The sequence below is a fragment of the Pempheris klunzingeri genome, chromosome 21, assembly GCF_042242105.1.
Source record: "Pempheris klunzingeri isolate RE-2024b chromosome 21, fPemKlu1.hap1, whole genome shotgun sequence".
NCBI classification, from domain to species: domain Eukaryota; kingdom Metazoa; phylum Chordata; class Actinopteri; order Acropomatiformes; family Pempheridae; genus Pempheris; species Pempheris klunzingeri.
This window is the reverse complement of record NC_092032.1, coordinates 5,718,045-5,732,807: the sequence shown is the minus strand read 5'-3', so window position 1 is coordinate 5,732,807 and position 14,763 is coordinate 5,718,045. Positions and strand designations below refer to the sequence as shown.

Sequence of the window (14,763 nt, the reverse complement as noted above, 5' to 3'; positions counted from 1 at the left end):
TGCTGATGATACTCGTGCTTTTGATGATAACAGTGACAGTGAGGATTGAAATGGGAATTACAGTGTAGGAGAGGTGGATAGCATTGATGATGATGATGGTCATGATGGGAATGGTGATGACGGTGGTTATGGCACAGTGGTGGCGACTGCGGTCATGGTGCTGGCAAGCCAGGGACATAAAAGAGGGTCATTGACCTCTGATTTCAGTCCTATTTCCCCTACAAGCCAAGTCCTAATAGACTCCATTAACAGAAAGAGGGGGGGGGGGGGGGGAGAAAGCCCTGACGCTGGAGCTTTGAGAGTAAAGTCTGCATATGTGATGACTTGCAGTCTGGCTGGCTGAATGAACCAGGCTCTGAGCTTGATAACCTCCTCTTTCCTTATTATTTCCCCTCATTTAACTCACTGTGTGCCTCCATCACAGTCCATTTTCTTGTGTGTGTGTGTGTGTGTGTGTATGAGACTGTGTGTGCAAGGCAATCTCTCACTCCTGCAGCACGTCTGTTATTTCACAGCAATTTTGGATAATGATTTATTTTACTATCCACAATTGGAAGGCCTTCCGCTTGAAAGGGAATGATAAAATAGTAATCCCTTTGCAATTATGTAGTGAGAGATAGTCACATTCATTGAGATTCACTGATACAACTGACGTGGACACAGGACAGCTTTGAAATGACAACATGCTCATTCTTCTGCAGCGTGACCAGCTCAGTGCACCAAAAGGAAAATAGACATGCCTTTAAAATACATTGTACCTGCCGTAAATACTTGAATTATTTCTCAACACGTGCAAAGAATAACACTGGTGTTGAGATTAGTACCAAAGAAGAATGAGATCACTTAAAGCCTCTATCGTTTCAGTGGATATCAGATGGTGCATTTTCCTGACAATTCTAAATCTATTCAATCAAATTACCACAAGTCCTTGAAGCCCTGTGGAGTCTGGGACCAAAAGTGGGGCAGCGGCCTGGTAGTTCAGTTAGCCTTGCTGTCAGCACTGGAACGAGTGCTTAAAACTGATGCTTAATTCAAAGCAGCAAAACCACAATTTGCTGAAGGTCTCCTGTATTCATAAAAGTACGGGATCGTCAGTATTATAAAGGTGTCAAACGTTCACCTGCAGAAAAATATCTCCTGTGACTGATATATTATCATACATGACATTGTTAGAGGAGGTGGAGGTGGAGCCAGTTAGAACTGCTTTGTATACAAATAAGTAATTCAGTCCAGTAGTTCCCAACCTACAGGTCCAACTTCTCTATAGTGAGTGTTAGTTTAAACTAGACTGGATTACATTCATGCATTATTTCCTGTGAATGCCTTGTGCTTGGGTAGGGAATGGCGGACCCTGCCACGACCATTAAAAAACTACTGTACACAGAGGTAATTACGAAATGTTGCATGCATAGCTTAGCGATTGCAGGAAAAAAAAAGAAAAGTGACTGTAAATAGTATCAAAAATAGAGTTTGCTTTCATGAAAGTCTGAAGGATTCTAAGTTTAAGTAAACGCACAGAAGTATAGCAAAATGTACATAAAGTATCGAAAGTAAAAACACTTGTTCTGCAGAATAAATAGCTTGTGACTATTGATATTAAAAGAATACTGAGGCATCACTGCATAAACAGCACTTTACTTGTAGGTAGTTTTAAGTACTTAGACAGTTCAGTAGGTTCTTAACCCCGGGGTCAGGTTCCTCCAGAGGGTCACAAGGTAAATCTTAAGGCCTGTGAGATAATTAATGGGAGAGGAAAGAACATGTTGTGCTGCACAAATCTGTGTTTATCTTTAGGACTTTTTTTCCAACCACTGCTTTTTCTGAAATAGTGGATAATTTTGTCTCTGTGGCTCTCAAACATCTCTTTAAATTAAACCACGAAAGAGTGAAATCACTCTTTGGTACAATGCATAGGATCGTATTAGCTTATCATATGTTTTTTTTGTCTTTAATGTTACCTCTTGAGGGCATAGAATTGAAATAACCAAGTAAAGTACCAGCACTGTTAAACTGTATTGCTGAAATGCAGTGCTCGAGTATGTATTTAGATAGTAGCAGTACATTTTCTACTCTCGACAAATCCTTTCCAAACCATAACATTGTCATGAGATACAACCCTAGATCTTTTGCGTTCCCCTGAAACATTAAGACAAGACGTGTGACCCCTAAAAATGATGAATTGTTTCCCATAATCCTTTGGGTTTTAGGCTGTGTTACTGGATACATCAAAGCAAATATGCGATTTTAGTGCCACATTTACGAGAAACTTTATCCACGACGGTCTACTTCACAAGAGGATGTTCCACTTATATCGTGATGATCTGAGTCAGCTGCATGGAAATTAAACGCAACATGTGCCCGGCTCCCTTCAAGAGGTTAAAAACAAGAATGTGAGCCTCCAGGACCTTTTCTACGTGCAGCTTAAGTGAGTAGTTTGTACTCGTCTCTGCCGGGTTTCGTTGCTCTTTAGCCATGCATTATGCATCATAGGTAGATTAAAAGTTGAGAAATCAAGTGAGGCAGCAGTTTTGAGAGATCAAGGAGCTGCTGCATTTGAGGCAAAAACAACACTCTTTGCCACTCCAAAGCTGGGAGGTTCTCCAAAGCGAGCTTAATTACCAACTGCAGGCAAAGCTTCATTTATAAACCACAGAGCTTTTACTGGAAATTAGAGGAGCTAATAAGTTTCCTGCCCATTCTAGGTCATCTCCATGAGCAGGGGAGCAGAGAAGAAGAAGGCTGTCGTTGCTTTATCTTATTTTCTTGTTAGTTTGTAACTTAAACCAGGCTCTTTGGTTTATCCACTGCTGTTTTGTATCATTATCTGTGTCAAGTAGAGTAATTATCTAACAAATGTATAAAAGCGGCTCTCTAATTAAAAGCCATGGGCTGTAAGAGATGGAGATAAATTATTTATACTGCTTTGATGAGAGCTAGCTAGCTCTAAGGAGTGAGCAGTCCGTCGCTCTTAGAATGGAAACCGCTGCAGTGAGATTTTACAGAAACTTAACTAGGGGGTGTTTTTTTGGGGGGGGGGGCTAAATTTGAGTGTTTGCTACTGGGAGCGTTAGGGTTTCTCTTTGGCAACCAGTTTCTCCAAAGATTTTTATCGGCTCATTCGAGATAGAGATTTTCATGCTGGTATTTACAAGGCAGATAGATGCGAGGCCACTCACAGCCTGCAGCAGCAGCAGGTACAGCTGTTTCACAAAGTGTTCAGAAGACATTCGTGCTTCCAGCTACACTTTTTTTAAGTGGCAAATTCAAAATGTCAGATATGTGCTCACACCCTGACCCCTAATCCCGTCTTCATATTACGGGGCAGGATGCAGCTGAAATGCAGCCATTCATCCTAAACAAGCTGCAACCCCCCCCCACCTCCTCCCGTGGGCAAAAAAAAACACAGCTTTCACAATAATGAAGCATAACTGAGGAGAATCCCAAAAAAATGAGACAAAGGAAGCAAGCCAAAGTCAGATAAGAATTTCTTATTATTCCAATAAAAAATACATTCATACAGAAATATAACAATTTTGCAAAACAATTTCAAATAAAAATTTCATAAAGCATAAACATAACAATTATACAAAAGTTGTTTTTTTCTTTTTTATACAAAGATTCAGTTGAGAACAAAGAGCTGTGTGTGTGTGTGTGTGTGTGTGTGTGAGACAGAAAATTTCGGGTAGTGGGATGAAAGATGATGAAAAGTGTAAAAGATGCAAGCAAACATGGGGCTTAATAAAGGCTCAATTACCACTTGAACAGTATTGGCTGCCGTTTTCACAGAATGGATGTTCCTTCCCTTTGCCCACAAAAGGCACTGCCAGCACTCCCAAACCTATTGCAGCAAGCAGTTTGTACTCATCCCGGCTCTTTCGACCGCTGATCTGAAATCCATAAGTCGTAGCATGTCACAGTGCAACTTGCTGCAACATCGAATTCCTACAGCAAGGTCGCTGATCCGGAGTGGGCGGAACAGATCACTTAAAACAGTAATAAGTATGATCCCTATAATCATCGTGGTCTCCACCTTTTGCCGAGCATCAGTCTCCCTCCACCTCCAATCAAAGCCTAACCAACACAGATTCACCTGTCATGGGCTTTTTTTTTTTTTCTTTTGGGACAAATTTCCACTTGCGCCGTCAATGCTCGATCTGTATCTCCTCCCGAGAGCCCCCGCCCCCTCCCTCTCGCTCTTGTGGTTTTCATAATACTGTTGCAGCTTGGCTGAAACAACGCTCCCCAGACAGGTCAATAACCAACCTACACAGTCAGCAGTCTGTGACAGATTCCATGCCAACAAAGCCTTTAGCAATTCATTACTGAGAGGCAGTACAAGGCGAGGCCTGTCCGACTGCAGCCTGTTAATTACAATAAATCTTTAGCGTTTTCTTCAGTTCCACTTGCAGGGACGCAGGGACAGAGAGGGAGGGGGGGGGGTGGGCGCAGGGAGGAGAGGATGGTGTCGGTGATGGTGGTGGGAGGGATACAGGATAAAAGGAGCAGCACTGTATAAACTTCACATAACACCCCGTTTTTGTTAACCTAGTCTGGTTATTTTGTACCTTAGAGCCGTGAGTGATGGACTAGAATACATACTACACAGTAGTTAGTGTCTTTAATAAATGAATTTAAGTGCTCTAAACATACAGCATTTGTCTTGTTTACATGTTCTGACTTCGGTGAATGTGTTATACATCAACTAACCTGACGCTCTGATTCAGAAACAAAAAATGAAAGCGAGTGACTAAGTAAAGGTACTTTTCAGAACATTTCCATCCAAACAACACAATTAACTGTCGGAAGAGATGCAGACAACCGTCATTACACACAAAGAGGTGGCGGTTCATTTTGTAATTGAGCCTTGATCAAGCTTGTCAAATCACCCATACAACAAATGTGACTCCCCCAGGGAGCAAAACCAACTGCTACCACAGGGCTGAGTCACTTGCATAAGGCACCATTAAGGTCAACAGTGCATTATTAGATAGAAAATGAAAGTACAAAAAATCAAAATTACTCTTCAAGGCATAGCATGAATGAGAAAATGGGTAAGCAGTGGTGAAATCTCCAGCCAGATGAGAAACCAGAATGAAGGAAAACAGATGAAGTTGTAAAAACGAGAGGAAATCATCAAGGCTTTATGTACAATATTGTAACATTTAACCGTTTGCACTTTAGCTGCACTTTTATTGAAACTATTTGCAGTCCTGATTACAGTGGAAACATGAAATGAACAAACCCTAGAACCATGCAACACCTGTCTATGATACTGAAGTTATAGTATAGTTGTGTTATACCTCTAAGCACACAGCTTATACAATTGGACTACAAATGAGCTTTGTAGCTTGTAAAAAAATAATAAACCAGGCTACATAACACATTGCACATTTAGTAGCTGCACCAAAAACACCAAAAAAAGCTCCTGTCATACAGTGACCAGGGGGGAGTTTTGGTCCCTGGGTCACTGACCAGAAGGGGGACACGTCCACCTTCTCTCTCTCTCTATCCGGTCAAACCCAAGGCCCCAAAAGCTTTGGTGAAGCCTCTCCCCGCCACCCCCCCCAGTCTGGGTGCCAGACAGACAGGCAGGAACCTCCATCCTGCCCCATCCTCACACTGCCACCGGCGGGAAACACAAATGGAACGTTTCCCCCAGAAACCCATTCAGTCCACAGCAACATTGGTACCGGCCCCGCACCATCTATCCATCCATCCATCCATCTCTTCTCCCATAACTTCTTCTTCTCTCCTTCCAGGGGGGGGGCCAGCGAGCCAATCTCAGACATTCACAGTGCACACATGCTTACCTCAGACAGTTTTGTAAAGTACCAGTGTATCTGCTGTCCGGGAGATGTCCCCAAAACATCATGCACCATACATACAGACCATTCACTCTTTTTGTTTGTCTTTTTTTTTCCTTTTTTTTGTCTTTTTTTTTGTGTGTTGTAAGTCCTTCTCAATCAAAAAGATTTCTTCTCCATCCACGATTTTGTCCTCTTGTTGCAACAGACAACCTTCAGAGCGCCCTTCTCCAAAGAGAGGTCCCGGAGGCACTGGGTTTCAGTATGGTGCAAAACGGCATGCTTTGGCTGGAACACACTCCCACCACTCTGCTCTGGGACAGTTCAACCAAGAGACTGGTCGGGAGACGGCATTTGTTATTTTTTTTTCTTTTAAAACTTTCCCCTTCGCTGCGTTGCTCGGTTGCTGCTCGCCCTGCTCTAGATGTGCCTCTTCATGTGAAGAGCCAGATGGTCAGACCTGGAGAAACATCTGGGGACAGAAGGAAGAGGAAGTCAGGAACGACGCAAAAATAAACTACCGGGAATGAATGAAACATGTTTTGTGGAAACACTGATTTTAAATATTAATGCTTCAAAAGACAAGAAACATTTGAGGGTGACTTGGCCAACAGATCACATGCTTTGGAATTCCATTAGAGGTAATAACAAAAGCAGCAAATTCCAGCTGAGAAGAGGCTGATTAACTCCAAATGAACCCCCTCCTAAGTCAGTTTCATAAAGCATAAAACTATCAAACAACCCCTTAGACGTAAAGCAGGATGTTTTACAGGTGAAAAATATTCTTGTTAGTGCTTTTTAGAGGATAAACCTTGAACCTAATTTGGCATTTATGTAAAGCAATGACTTACTGGCTACACATAAACTCTGACGCCATATAGCAGAAGATAATATTGGCCGATATTCTGAGTTCCCTGAATAAAATGCATCGGTGCTTTTGATCTTTACAGGACCTGCATCATTTCCTGGATGATGCCAGAAAAGGAGATCACATCAGCAGACACAGCGCATGTTTCAGCCATGAGTAAGAGAGACGGAGGCTTAACAGGAGTCTGGTGACGTAGCTTGCTCATACATGGCCTGGGCTTACCTGTCACAGTGACTGCATTTAAATGGCTTTGCCCCGGTGTGCTTCCTGAAGTGTCTGGTCAGCTCGTCGCTTCGTGCAAAACGCCACTCGCAGCCCTCCCATGAACACCTGTATGGTTTCTCACCTGCCGGACAAACAAGAAGACGACCGATTGAGCTCAGGTTTTGGGCAGTAAACACAAAAGGGACGTCCTGCGTTTCTCGCCGGGCTCTGATTGATCGGCTCGGCGCTATTGTTATTTAAATATGTTCAAATCAATCAGCCAGGGGCCAGCCTGGGTGACATGTGTGCTGACAAACCACTCGAGACCCAGATGCCACAGAACCTGCTGGACCACAAGTCGCATTTTTATGCAGCCTGAAACACGCTAAGAATGCTACGAGCAGTGCTGTGCTGCCTAATATGTGCAGATTAGAAAAATGCAGGAAAAAAAAAAAAAAAAAGGCCACACGTGTAATTTCACGCCGCTAATCAAAAATAAGAAAAGCTCAAATGACCATTCAAAGCCCTTCCAACTCAGTGCCCCCTTGGCTCCCCGCCCATTCACCCCTTTCCCATGGTGAAACTCAATCTGTTTTGAAGTCCTTTTATCTCCCATGTGCGACCCCTCCCCCCTGTCCCTCCCTCACTCCCTCTCTCACTCACTCACTAGCTCAGTCAGTCACATTCCAGATAGATTAGGTCACAGTTTAGGTATCCAGCCATGCAGAGCTAATACTCACAGCGCTCCAGCTGAGGACATCATGCAATGTGGGCCTTTAATTACATTACACAATGGGTGGACAATGCCATTACGGTGGAAGACTGAATTAAGGGCACTTCTACCATTCACTCAATAAAAACTGAGATTCTTTAACTCTATGAATGAACTGCATTTGCTTGAAAACAGCAGAGGGAACCCTCATCCTCTCCCCCCCTTAGCTCTCCGTCTTACAGACATGACACGAGGTCGTGGTGCAGGCAGCGTCATCTCTGACAGGAGACTCACCTGTGTGAGTGCGCTGGTGTGCTTTTAGGTGGGAGCTCTTCGTGTAAACCTTGCGACACCCGTTGAAGTTACACCTGTGTACTCGCCTCCTGCCGTCCGGAGACGCGTCCCCGCAGATGAGTCCCGTCTTTTCTGTGCTCTTTGCCACCCCGCCGCTCCGGATTTTGACCGGCAAGTGCAACTCTGCGTGCGCGGCGACCCAGCCGGTCGTCACGCCGCCGGGCTCCGAGTTGGCCTCCGGAGAGGACGGGGGAGTGCTAATGACGGAGGGGCTAAAAGGTCCAGAGCCAACCAAGACAGAGCCCAGAGGGTTGGAGGTAAAGCTGTGTGTGGGTGAGAGCTCCTCAGAACTGTCTGAAGCTTCGCTGCTGGCGTCAGAATTCACACTGTTGGTGTCCAAGATTTGGCTGTCCTGATTGTCCTCCTCGTGGGCCGGGTGGAGCTTTGGGTCGGACTCGGCCTTGGCCTTGTCCCCGCAGGCCAAGATCAACTTGCTCCAGAGGTCCTCCTGGCCGTCGAACTTGAGGTCGGATGTGGAGACGTAAGGCTCGCTCTGTAGATAGCGCTCCAACTCCAGGCATGTCTGGTCCAATGAGAAAACACAGTAAGAATAAATGAATTCCAACAAGAGGGGAGGTTCATTCACACCAGCAGAGAGCTTCTGTGTGGGGAATCCTTTTAAATCATGCATGTGCACATACCCCAAAACGCCTTACGTGGTGTAATATTTGTTAAATGCTTACAGCAGGAAGCATTACGCAGGAAATTGAAGCTTTTACTGCACTTATCTTTAGTGTACATCAGGCTCATGGACAAATATGATGAATAATTTCAGTCATTCTTAAGCTAAAATGCCAGATATTTGCTGCTTGTTTGTTGCACATGTGATGGAAAATGAAGCATTTTTTTTGGGGTTTTGGACCGATGGCCTGCCAAAACAAGACATTTAAGCACATCACCTTGGGCTCTTGGAAGGTGTGACGAGCATTGGGACTATTTCTGGATGTCTCATCGACGAAAGACGATGAATTGAGACATTAATGGGATTTGTTGAAAATGAGAGGTGATCTGTGGTCGCAGCCCGGTGAGACACATCCTGCATTTACACGTCGTGATGCCAAACTCACTGATTATGGCTTTGCTCGGTTCACCTCAAACTCCCTCACTCATCAAGCCTCATCTCAACCATCAAAACTTGCCACTGGCCAATTCGGCCTCATGAGGTCCATCTGGGCTGGAACTGTCATCACCCCCCCCTCACTCTCCCCCTCCCCACCCCCCAAAAAAATGATGCTCCTGCACCTGAACGCAGCCCCACACCAAACGTGCATTGTGGTTTCAGCCTTCCAATGACTCACTGAACAAGTCCTTTTAAGGAAGCACCCCCCCCCCTCTCACACACACACACACACACACACCTCCCAGTCATTCAGCTGCTTTTCCTCATGCGTACCTCTGACATGCAATCACATCCTTCCTCAGTGTCAGCCACTCAGTCCCCCCCCCCCAGTAAAACACCAGCTCCAATGTACTTTAGTGGCCATTAAAAGTTGAAAAAGCACCGGGCTGTTCGTTAGAAGGAGCTCTGAGACTCTTGTAGAATAAATATTTCCTCCAGGCTCCTGCAGCCTTACTCGGGTATTTTCCAGCTGTGCGAGTGTCTACTCATGCGGGCAGGCATCGGCCATGGCTGACATTTGATACTGTCATGTTGTGGAGCCCATTCAAAACCAAAGGATGCACATGGAAAAAAAAAAAAGAATAATCTCAGGGAGCAGAAGAACCGCGTTTAAAGTTCCTAACGCAGCTTTTTTTTTTTTTTTTTTAGAACCATCTCGACACAACACACAACTTGGGCGCATTTTTCCGTCTGATCTACTGGAGCTGACATCTGATTTGGACGCAACTGCTGATCGATCAGAAATGCCACTTCCTCCTGCCACCCAGCCAGGACACTCCGCTGTCATTCGGGGAGTGAAAGCGATCCGCTAAAAGAAGTCCTGCTCTAAATGCACAGCAGCGCAGTGAACGCAGCACCAGCACGCTGCCGCTGCTGCTGCTGCTGCCCGAGTTACTCTCCTCATTCATCCTGGCCGCGACTACAGCTGTCAGACTGACACACTGATCCACTTCAGCCTGCCAGAAAAACTTCATAACCACCCCGATCACGGCAGGTGAACGCACGGGCGCCGTCTAAACACCGGGCACCTCTAACTTGTTGGAGCGGTCTACTTTGGAAAAAAAAAAAAAAAAAAAAAGAAGCGTGCGCACTTTCCGCTTCGCCACACAAGCGCAATCACTGACTCAAGAGAATAGTTGATGGTAATAAATATATTCACCTGCTGCCAGTACTCCTCCAGAGACGGTAAGGCTGAGAAATAGCCCGTGTCGTGAACTATCTGAAGTTCTTGAAAGATGCTGCACATGGGTAGAACATCCATTTTTGTTTTTTTTAGTTTTTCCCCGAGCGTGTTTGACTTTTTTTCTTTTTCTAAAAAAAAAAAAAAAAAACTATTTAGCTGCACTTAAATATCGTTCTCAGGTAGAAAAACACCGGAGGAGAGGAATGAGAGCGATCCCCCCGCGATGCAGCCGAAGAGGCGCGTGTTCAGAGCAGCAGCAGCAGCGGCAGCCGTGCGTCCGTCCGTCCGTCCGTCTGTCAGTCCGTCAGTCCCCCCCTTCTTCTCTCGCTCGCGTTCAAGGTGTTTGCAAACACTGCACCGGACTGGATGGGGAACAACTGCGCTCTGCAAACTTCCCTATTCAAACCTCGACGCCCGCCCCCCCCTCCGCCCCCTTCCTCACGGCAGGATTACGCCTGCAGGCTGTCAGCCAATCGGCGGCGAGCAGCGTAAGGCCTCGCAAATGATATCACAGCCGGCCAATCAGAGCCGGCCGCTGACTTAATTTGGTTCCTTCTCCGTTTTAATTGGTGCGTTTAACTCTCGGTGGCTCGCCGCCGATTGGCTGGTTATTTATAGGCATGTATATAACCCGCCGATGTCCCCTCTTTCACTCTCCCTCCCTCTGTAGTCTCCTCTGTTCGCCACATCTTTCGCCACAGACAGCGCATGTGAGCCGAAACAGTTTCATTCCCCCCTTCAGTGGAAAACGTCTGAGTGTGAGTGAGTGTGTGTGTGTGAGTGTGTGTGTGTGTGTGTGTTTGTAACTTTGTCACAAGTAGCAACACCGCTGCTGAAGGGGACGAGCTCAGTGAAGCTGAGGCTGCGCATGTTGACATCAGACACTAAAAGTGAACACGTCTCAGGACAGGGTGACTAATGGATGGCAGGATGCTGGTGTGTTATCAGCACACACACACACACACACACACACACACACACACGAGTTTAGAGGAAACGTCAGTGCTCACTTCTCCTCTCTGACTGAGCCAATATAGACTTCTGCTTTAGAGGAGAGGCTGAAAGCTGCAGCACCACAGTTTGCAATCTGTCCTCAGCAGAGGATAGTTATTAGTTTAATAGTTTCTTCTGCCTAATTTGCACTTAAAAGAGCTCGTAGCTGAATTAATATTCCAAAGCAGCTCCCTAAAGTTAAAGAATTTGTTTTACCCCAATTTAGTTATTATCATATGGGAAAAAAAAATAAAAATCCTGTATACTTTAACACTCGATTATTCCAAAAACATTTCAGACCAGAATAAGCAAATGTGTTGTACTTTTCCTCCACATTCCTCCGCAGTTGTGCAACTGAAGACTGATTTTTTTGTTTTTTTCCTTCTCAAATTGTTTTCAGAGCTTTTCTTCTACTTACACATACCCAGGTCTACTGATGTGCCCTTTTACAGCACGTTATTTAAACTTTACTCCACCATCTCTCATATTCTGATTCCTGATTTCTAATTTATTCTGTCCGCCTCGGCAAAAAAAACGTGGCCCTGGAGACACCTGTCGTAGGAAGAGCCGCCGCAGAACTGGTTTTGAATACTTTGCCAGTTGTTCATACGTCGGCGGACAGATTTCGTCACCACGACGGCGTCTCGCACGCGCAGGATGCTTCCACAAAACTTTACAGGTTCACAACGAAGGCTGAGTTTGGAAATGGAGGGCAAGGAAAGAGGCCGCTGGCTCGCATTCGTTTGAATTTGCGTACCACTGCATCCCAGTTTCAACATTTCATACCCATCCACTGCAATCTTGATAACATTCATCTTTTATTACAACAGCAACAAGGATGATTTTCATGGTTTTCGACCACTTTATTGTTATTTGTGTTATAGCTGCACCTGTAGATAGGCTACTGGGTCTATTTGTAATTCGGGTGGTGTTTTACCTAAAACGCATGCGTTACACGTAATGCGTTTTGATTTTCATAATGAAAGTTAGGACAGATTGCCTGTAGGTTTGTAGTTCTGGTTTGCAAAAGAAAATATGTAAGTGGTTTTCAGTCTTTTCACCGCAGCCTCTCCATTATTGTGACGTAACATGCCACAGTTTGTATTTTTAAAAGCTCGAAGAGTGGGAAGTATCAACTATTTCACAATAAGTACATCAATAAATAAACTGGACCAGTCAAAAATAAACTACATTCTATCCCTTTACAGGAGGTCTACACCCACAAGTCTGGAGCCAGTGTATTAGGAAATTACAATCATGAAGTCAGTACATTTTTGTGTTAAGACTTGTTTAACTTGGATTTCAAATCTAATCGTAGAGGTTAAATGCAAGTTAAAACCAAAATGTAGGGCTTTACATTCCATACATCGACATCCATCAAAGTAAAAGCAGAAGGATTCATACTATAGCTAATAATACCTTCCATTATCCCCCTGTTGTCTGCTGATACTCAGCTCTGCTCCACCATAAATGCCTCTTCATTCCAGTAGCATTCCACCACATATTTGGCAACAGCACGACGTCACCCTGACTTATTCTTATCATTTCCTCTTTGCAGGAGTGCTCGCGTGCCACACAGGCATCTCCTTCCTGCTGCTATTGCATAAGTTCACAGCATTCATTTGCACCACGACCTGGCAAGCCGTCGGCCGATGAGACAAACAACATTTCTGCACAGGAGCCACATTGTCTTCTCAGTGGCAGTATTTTCTGTTGCTGGCCCCAGCAGACAACTGAGTGTTCTTTGTGCAGCTCTCAGCTGTGAGGCCATATTTGTCACCCATAGCATCTGATTTAGTCATATGGTGATGGGATGCCTTGTGAACCCTGGAGCTGGCCTTAGTCGCCCTGCAAAGGAATTCCACTTTGCTTTTATGTTACTAATGGGGCTGTTCATTCTATCCCTCCAGGACTCAGAGGACACTTTGCTTTGAAGAGTGAAAACTCTCTGTGTCCATTTACACGAGTTGCGGAAACTTCTTTAGTCACCACATGAAATGTAAGAGAATGCGCTGCTTATCACAGCACAATAACATGTCCACTCATTATTCGCACATTTCCAGAGTTGCCAAGGCTCCTACTGTATTTGTCTGATGAATAACAGAATACACCGTCGGGTCCCGCTGGAGCATTAGTGGGCAGCTCTGCAGTAATCACTTCCTTCAGAAGCCCTCTCAGATGAAGCATTTAGAGAATGCACAGGGTCCTGCATGGCAGCTTTTATCTTGGAAGGCTAGGTCCGCAGCTTTATCATCGTTATGTAATCCCAGCCCGGCCAGTAGCCACAGGAAAGAGCAATTACAGGATGACCCATTTTAATGCATCACTGTCAACCCAATTAGTGAGTTGTTCTGAGGGGTTTTTCTGGGCAACCTGGGTGCACTCAGGACTCTATGGTTTACCATAATGTGCATAGGGAAATAGGCTATAGGCTGTGCCTGTTCCCCACTGTCATGTGGTGTTGTTCGTCCACCTCTGTGGACATCATGCGGGAATTAAAACCGGCGTGATTCTCTGACTAATCGATTAGACGATTGTCAGAAAATGAATCAGTTAGTTCAATAATCAATTAATCAATTTAAACTTAAAATCTGATTCATCTGATTGAAAAAAATAATGGTCAAAGAAGCAGATGCCGAAATATCCTGGCAATCAATCCCAAGTACGGCTCACGCTCCGAAAATCACCGGATCCTACATTTCCCATTATGCAACTCTCATTAAGCCGTCCCTGCCCACTGCTTTCACAGCGCACACCTCCAGTTTTTAATGCAGAGTTTCTCTGCTAAAATGTGAAGCCTCACGCTGAAGCTGAGACGAACATGATGACCGGGGATGAACAGTTTCCTCCTCAAATCAGGTTTCTCCTGTGTAAATATGAGTGGAGTAAAATCAACTTAACAGAGGAGCCAAAACAGCTTTGTAAAGCCAATGTACAACTATTTTGAGTTGTACTCATGCTCATGATAACAAAACTGAACTTCATGTTTAAAACTGTGACTTTATAAAATAAAAGAGTGACTCTTTATCCAGTAAAAGTCTGCAAATCTTTAATCATCGACATACAGAAAAAAGGAAATAAGAAAAATAGGAACTCTAGATGGTACATAATAAATAAGTTAGTAATAAGTCATTTATCAGCAATGAGGCAGATTCAAACGTATGGACCAACAATGTTGGGACAGACATGACAGACTCAGAAATAAACATCCCCTCATTATTTCCCAGCTTACTATCTGAGGGCCAGTTAGTAATGAGGTACAGCACTATTGAAAGAGATGCATTGCTCTCCACGGGGGCCACTGAAAATTTGTCCGAGCTTAAATAAAATGAGAATAAAAATAATTGATTGGAAATCAATGCACATACATCATTCACTCTTTTGTTAAAAGGAGAAATGGAAAGGAAGGAGGGTGGTGGGCGGGGGGGCGGGGGTCTCCTGGAAAATCGATATTCATTCGAATCATAAATCAGAATTGAGTCAGCGCTTGCGGGGAGGGGAGATAATCATTGGCCTGGTTTTGGA

At 44.6% G+C, this 14,763-nt stretch overlaps 1 protein-coding gene across 1 annotated transcript; it reads right to left on the bottom strand.

The window, feature by feature from the left end:
• Window positions 1-3,468: 3,468 nt before the first annotated feature.
• klf6a (Kruppel like factor 6a) lies at window positions 3,469-10,605 on the bottom strand. The gene is made up of 4 exons (XM_070852822.1): window positions 10,222-10,605; window positions 7,883-8,465; window positions 6,895-7,018; window positions 3,469-6,276 (listed from the first exon to the last, which is right to left on the bottom strand). The coding sequence occupies exons 1-4, from the start codon at window positions 10,321-10,323 to the stop codon at window positions 6,225-6,227; spliced, it is 861 nt and encodes a 286-aa protein (XP_070708923.1). The 5' UTR covers window positions 10,324-10,605; the 3' UTR covers window positions 3,469-6,224.
• Window positions 10,606-14,763: the final 4,158 nt, after the last annotated feature.